This window comes from Primulina eburnea, chromosome 2 (genome assembly GCF_022965805.1).
Source record: "Primulina eburnea isolate SZY01 chromosome 2, ASM2296580v1, whole genome shotgun sequence".
NCBI classification, from domain to species: Eukaryota; Viridiplantae; Streptophyta; class Magnoliopsida; order Lamiales; family Gesneriaceae; genus Primulina; species Primulina eburnea.
In genome coordinates, this window is record NC_133102.1 from 23,138,565 (window position 1) to 23,145,570 (window position 7,006).

A 7,006-nucleotide genomic window follows, 5' to 3' on the forward strand; every position below is an offset into this window, starting at 1 on the left:
TTACAATTCTTCCCCCCTTATAGAGAAGTTTGTCCTAGAAATTTAAAACATACCGAATAACTCCGGGTAGCGACTCCTCATTTTGGTCTCAGCCTCGGTCTCGGTCTCCCAAGTAGTCTCCTCCTCGGAATGATTCAACCACTTGACCTTGACCATCTGAATCACATTTTTCCAGAGCCTCCTCTCTTGCATATCCAATATTTGTGTAGTGCCCCAAACCTCGCCACGTAATCATACAACATGTGACGTCATATGCATAAAAATTTTCTTTTCGACGACGCAATAGATAATGCATATACGACAAAATAGTGCAATCACCACACTATCTACATCAGTGCAGCAGAAACAGTATAATAAATACACACTTACAACTCAAATAAGACAATAAGCTATAATGTCTCTATCTACTATCAACTACATAACTGTTTGACTAGACACACCTAGTCCTTCACCTCTATCATGTCTCACAGCATAGTCCTGTAACATGTCCAACAGAAACAGCCCCCAAAAGGTGAGCATATACAACAATCATCATCGTAATACATAACAGTTATATTAACAACAATATAAGATATAACTAAAATGATAACAGAAATACCCCTTTGCCGTTTCTTGACAATCAGCCATCAACAACCTCAACAACATCACACTGCAACAATAACATCGACGATACATCGCACCCCAACTCCGGCGACAGCAATATCGTCGAACGAACAACAACATCGATGATACGTCGCACCCCAACACCGGCGACAGCAATATCGTCGAACGAATAACATCAACGATACGTCGCACCCCAACTCCGGCGACAGCAATATCGTTGAACGAACAACGTGACAACATCAACTAGACGTCTCCCAACAACGATAATCAACAATATCAACAATAATAAACAACAACAAATATAATATCAAATCACCCAATTCCGGTGATTTATCATCGTTCCACGCAATAGTATTCATCAATACTAAACAATGACAACATATGCTCGTACTTCAACACGTACCTGATAATCGAGTATATAAATAATCTGGCTATTTCTTTGATCCCGAGGCTTGTGATGTATCTAAATAATTCAACAATAATTATCAGATCATTATCACCGTATCAACATAATCATAATAGCCTCAATATACGACATCAAATATCCCAACAACAATTAATTCAACAAAATATAAAACTCGATTATAAATTCGTATTGTTCAACAATTTAATATTCTGGTGTATTTAATTCACAATACTACCATCAAATACACCCTAATTAATTAACTTCAAATAATAGGCTATTTTACAACATCCGTCAAATTACGAAAACTTTATATCAACGTGTAGCCTAATCTTCGTAGACTCCAAATATGTAATCAGAATTAATAACAGCTGACAAACAACTCACCAATTTCAATTCAACAATTAAAAATCCCTAATTATAATAAATTGGGAATAATTCAAAATAACACCACTATAGTTTTCTCTACTTCGTTAAAGTCATATACTACTCAACAATCTTCAATTTCTGTATGGTTTCACAATTTATCGGATTTTCCAGAAATCGACGAATTTCAAATATCACCAAAACTATAAAATTTATACCTCAAATCGAAAACCTCGTATCATCGATCCCAAAACTGAAGTCGGTTCGTCGATTGAATAAACCGATAAGTCGCACGATCGAAAAGAAAGTCTCAAAACCCTCTGTTCTTCTTACTCTCGCTTTGTTGATATATGTTCCTTTATTTGGAACAGTTCGGTGGAATTCAATTCCAAATTTCAAATCATTTGGACTTCATATGACCAACATATGTCATATTTTATTCTTTAAAAAGTCATTAATTATTTAGTAATCTCATATTACTAAATCAACAAGTTGTGATATTTACTCCAGACATTACATTTCTACCTCCCTTAAATGAATTTCGACCCCGAAATTAATCAACAATATTAATAATATGCATAAGTAAAGATACGTCATACCATCGAAATAAGTAGGGGTAGAGCTCCCTCATATACCGCTCTGTCTCCCAAGTGGCCTCTTCGACACCTCTATGCTCCCACTGAACCTTCACCATCGGTATAAGCTTACTACGAAGCTTTCGTTCCGATCGATCCAAAATACAAACTGGTCTCTCAACATAAATACATCAAGATCTAACTGAACCTCAGAAATATCCAACACATGTGAAGGATCCGGCTCATACATTCGCAACATCGATACATGAAATACATCATGAATACCAGATAAAGATGGAGGTAGAGCCAATCAATAAGCCAAAGTACCTATCCGCTGCAATATCTCATACAGACCAACATACCTCGGTGCCAACTTTCCTTTCATGCCAAATCGCACTGTGCCACGAAAAAGAGAAACTTTCAAAAATACTCGATCGCCCTGCTGAAACTCTAAAGGTCTTCGTGTTTTATTGGCATAGGCGGCCTGTCTATCTTGAGTGCTTTCAATCGTTGCTGTATGAACTTTACTTTCTGTCCCATCTTATGAATCATATCAGGACATTTAACTGCAGCTCGATCAACATCATCCCAGTATAACGGAGATATACAACGTCTCCTGTACAATGCCTCAAATGGAGCCATCTGAATACTACTCTGATAACTATTGTTATACGCAAACTCTACCAATGGAATAGATGACTGTCAAACATATTTAAAATCCATAACATAAGCACGCAACATATCCTCCAACGTCTAAATAGTACGCTCAGTCTGACCATCTGTCTGGGGATGATAAGTCATACTCAATCTCAACTCTGTCCCCATCGCAGTCTGCAATCCTTCCCAAAAATGAGAAGAAAATCGAGGATCTCTATCTGATATAATAGACACTGGAATCCCATGCAATCGTACAATCTCTCGTATATACAACTGTGCCATCGTCAAGTACGTACTACTCATGCTATAGGGTATACGTGCAACTTTCGTCAATCGATCAACAATCACCCAAATAGCATCAATAGTTCCAGTGCTTCTTGGCAAATGAGTCACAAAATCCATCGATATGTGCTCCCATTTCCAAGTCGGCACTTCTAAACTCCTCAATTCACCTCCCGGCCTTCTCCTCTCAGCTTTGATCTGTTGACAACTGATACATCGACGTACAAAATCAATCACATCACGTTTCATTCCCTTCCACCAAAACTGAGAGCATAGATCCTTATACATCTTCTTGCCCCCAGGGTGGATAGAATACCGACTACAATGTGCACGCCGCAACAGACCCTGGCGCAACTCAGATACATCAAGAACTACCCACCTATCCTTCATTCTCAAACTGCCATCATCAGCCACTCTAAAAGAAGTATCTTGTTACCGAGAAACCAACTCCTTCCATCGTTGAACTCTCTCATCTGTCATCTGTGCATCACGAATACAACCATATATATCAGGTTCAGCTAATAAGGTCGATACCAGGATAGGAGTCGTCGAGATATAAAAATCATATCCCAAGGAACAACAAGACATCATCATAGATGATAAACGACTGACATCCTCTGCAGTAAAACTCACTTTACGGCTCAATGCATCAGCTGTAAGATTGGCTCGACCAGGATGATATTCAATCTCACAATCAAAATCCTTCAGCAAATCTAACCATCGTCTCTGTCTCATATTCAACTTTGTCTTGTTTCGTGTGGTTTCAGCTGTCTCGAGGCATATGCCACAACATGTCGATCATGCATCAAAACACATCGTAAACCATGTAATGACGCATCAATATAAACAACAAACCTCTCGTTTTCTGTAGGAATTGATAACACTGGTGCAGTCGTCAGTAGGTGCTTCAACTCCTGAAAAATCCTCTCACATGCTTCAGACCACTGAAATCGCGCACCTTTCTGAGTCAATTGTGTCAAAGGTCTAGCAATCTTTGCAAATCCCTCGATAAATCGACGATAATAACCTGCTAAACCCAAGAAACGGATCTCTGGTACAGATGTAGGTGCAGATCACTGTAACACGGCTTCGAATTTCGTTGGATCAATAAAAATCCCATTTTTCGATATAACATGACCCAAGAAGACCACTCGATCCAACCAAAACTCACATTTACTGAGTTTGGCATACAATTGTCTATCTTCCAACACCTGTAACACTGAACGCAAATGCCCTGCATGCTCAGCCTCACTCCTAGAATATATCAATATATCATCAATAAACACAATAACAAACTGATCGAGATAAGGCTGAAATACACTATTCATCAAACTCATGAACACAGCTGGAGCATTCGTCAACCCAAACGGCATAACTAAAAACTCATAATGCCCATATCTGGTCCTGAATGTTGTCTTATGAATATCCTCCTCTCTAACTCGTATCTGATAATATCCTGACCTCAAATCAATCTTCGAATATACCGAGGTTCCCTGTAACTGATCAAACAAATCATCAATACGAGGGAGGGGATATTTATTCTTAATCGTTACCTTATTCAGCTGTCGATAGTCAATACAAATTCGCATTGTTCCGTCTTTCTTTCTCACAAATAAGACTGGTGAACCCCAAGGCGATAAACTAGGGAGAATGTATCCCTTGTCCAGCAAGTCCTGCAACTGGGCTTTCAACTCTCTCAAATCTACTGGTGCCATTCTGTAAGGAGTACGAGAAATAGGGGAAGTACCTTGCATCAACTCAATCCCAAACTCCACTTCACGGGCTGGTGGGAAGCCTGGAATCTCATCAGGAAATACAGCAGCAAAATCAGCAACTACAGGTATCTCCTCTATTCCCACCTCCTTCTTTTTCTCTGTCACATCTACAACATAAATAAAATAACCCTCATGTCCATGCTCCAATAACCGGGACATCCGGATGGCAGATACCAACCGAACACGGGGACGAGAACCCTTCCCATAAAATGTCCAACGCTCTTTCTCATCTGTATAAAAATATACCACTCGTTGATAACCATAAACAGTCGCACAATATCTCCTCAGCACATTAATTCCCATAATACAATCAAAATCAATCATCTCTAGAATAATCATATCAGATCTCAGCTCATAGCCCTCATAAGAAATAATACCATCTGATATCATAGATACAACTGATATATCAACTCCAGAAGGTGTCGAAACAGAAAGAGGCATAGACAATGGAGACGAGCGCATATGATGCTCAACCGCAAACCTCTTCGATATAAAAGTATGTGAAGCACCAATATCAACAAGAATATAAGCAGGATAAGAACATAAATAACACTTACCCGCTATCATCTCCTCTCGTGCCTCCTCTGCCTGCTCTCGTGTCAAAGCATACACCTGTGCCTGAGGCGAACCAGCTCCCTGCATACGTGGCTGTCCTTCAGAAGGTCGTGGTGTAAACTGCCGAGGTTGTCGTCCTCCTCTCTCTGAGGATCTACCTCTATCACTCCTAGGCTCTCGCTGTCCCTCACGACTAGGACACTGTCTCGCCAGATGACCAACACCGCCACACTCAAAACAGGTGATCTCAGTCTGTGTACACTCTATGATCAGATGAGGTCCTCCACAACGAAAACATCTCACTGCTCTGGACTCTCCTCTCTGCCCTTGAAAAGACTGAGAACTGCCCCCACGACTCTCAACACGTCGTGAATCAAATCGACGCTTCGCAGATGATGCTGAAGAAGAAGATGAATCCTTCTGATATTTAAAAGACTGTCCCTGTGTTCACAATGACTGACTAGTCGGCTCTGATAATCGTCCCTGAACCCCATACTCCTGCATAACCAACTCAGCCATCTCAGCCCTCGTCACTGCATCCTCAAATGATACCGGGTTGTTTGATTGCACACGATCAAATAACTCTAACTTCAACCCTTTCAAGAAATGCCTCATCTTAGCATGAACATTCATAGCAATATGTGGCACATATTTCAGCAATGCAGAATATCGGGTCTCATACTCAGCAACAGACATACTACCCTGTCTGAAATCCTCGAATTCTTTCTCTTTCTTCTGTCTGGCTGCTATAGAAAAATACTTATCAAGAAAACGAGAGGAAAACACATCCCAATCAACAATACGGCCCTGAGCTCTCAATCCGGCCTCAGTCGTCTGCCACCACAATAGTACATTCCTCGAAAGCTGAAATGTAGCCAATCGTAACCAAGCAGACCTAGCTCACGGAGCGGTCACAAATATCTGCTCTGTCCTCTCAATCCACTCCTCTTCTCGCTCACCAGTCTCAGAACTATCAAATATCGGTGGAAGATAACTGCTAAACTGTGCCAAAGTCAACTCACCAGGCAATAAAGGCTGATATGCAGGTGCCTGTCCCATAGGAGGAGGTGGCAATGGATTCATCTGACCAAACCCACTGTCAACCTCTTCTATTTCCTCGTGTAGATGTACCTATTCTCTAGCTGCCATCACTGGAAATCAAATTGTTAATCACAACATTTAACAATTACAATCCAGTAATCATCATGACACCTTTTGCACGAAAGCACACGCAACTAAAGAACAATCAATCATATCGAGAAATCATCAATAACAAGTCAAATGCACACACACATGCAGATAATATCGTCATCCAACTCCCTCATCACAAATCCAACTCCTAACTATCCCAGACATCTAACATATGCTCTGATACCACCAAATGTGGTGCCCCAAACCTCGCCACGTAATCGTACAACATGTGACGTCAAATGCATAAAAATTTTCTTTTCGACGACGCAATAGATAATGCATATTCGACAAAATAGTGCAATCACCACACTATCTACATCAGTGCAGCAGAAACAGTATAATAAATACACACTTACAACTCAAATAAGACAATAAGCTATATATGTTCCTTTATTTGGAACAGTTCGATGGAATTGAATCAAATTGAATTCCACCGATTCAATTTTTTCTTTTCTTTTTTATTTTTTCTAAATTATTATATTAATAATATAATATAATATATAATATTTAACATTTTAACACCTGTACATCTCTTTGGACTAGTCAAACGATCAAATTTTTCAGAACTCAAAACATGAAACTTCTATATCTTTGAGTTT

General features: G+C 39.8%; 1 protein-coding gene across 1 annotated transcript; it reads right to left on the bottom strand.

The window, feature by feature from the left end:
* Nucleotides 1-2,397: 2,397 nt before the first annotated feature.
* Nucleotides 2,398-6,299, bottom strand: LOC140824174 (uncharacterized). Its single transcript, XM_073185771.1, has 7 exons — nt 6,132-6,299; nt 5,706-6,050; nt 4,440-5,657; nt 4,058-4,196; nt 3,742-3,913; nt 2,953-3,094; nt 2,398-2,646 (listed from the first exon to the last, which is right to left on the bottom strand). Exons 1-7 carry the CDS (start codon nt 6,297-6,299, stop codon nt 2,398-2,400), a joined length of 2,433 nt encoding a protein of 810 aa, XP_073041872.1.
* Between the last annotated feature and the right edge of the window lie 707 nt (nt 6,300-7,006).

Coding starts and splice junctions, on each gene's coding strand:
- LOC140824174 (XM_073185771.1), bottom strand. CDS start 6,299: ATGAATCCATTGCCACCTCCTCCTATGGGACAGGCACCTGCATATCAG. Junction 3,914..4,057: donor GTATGCCAAACTCAGTAAAT/GTGAGTTTTGGT, acceptor TGGGTTTAGCAG/GTTATTATCGTCGATTTATC. Junction 2,647..2,952: donor GAACTATTGATGCTATTTGG/GTGATTGTTGAT, acceptor TATGTTTGACAG/TCATCTATTCCATTGGTAGA.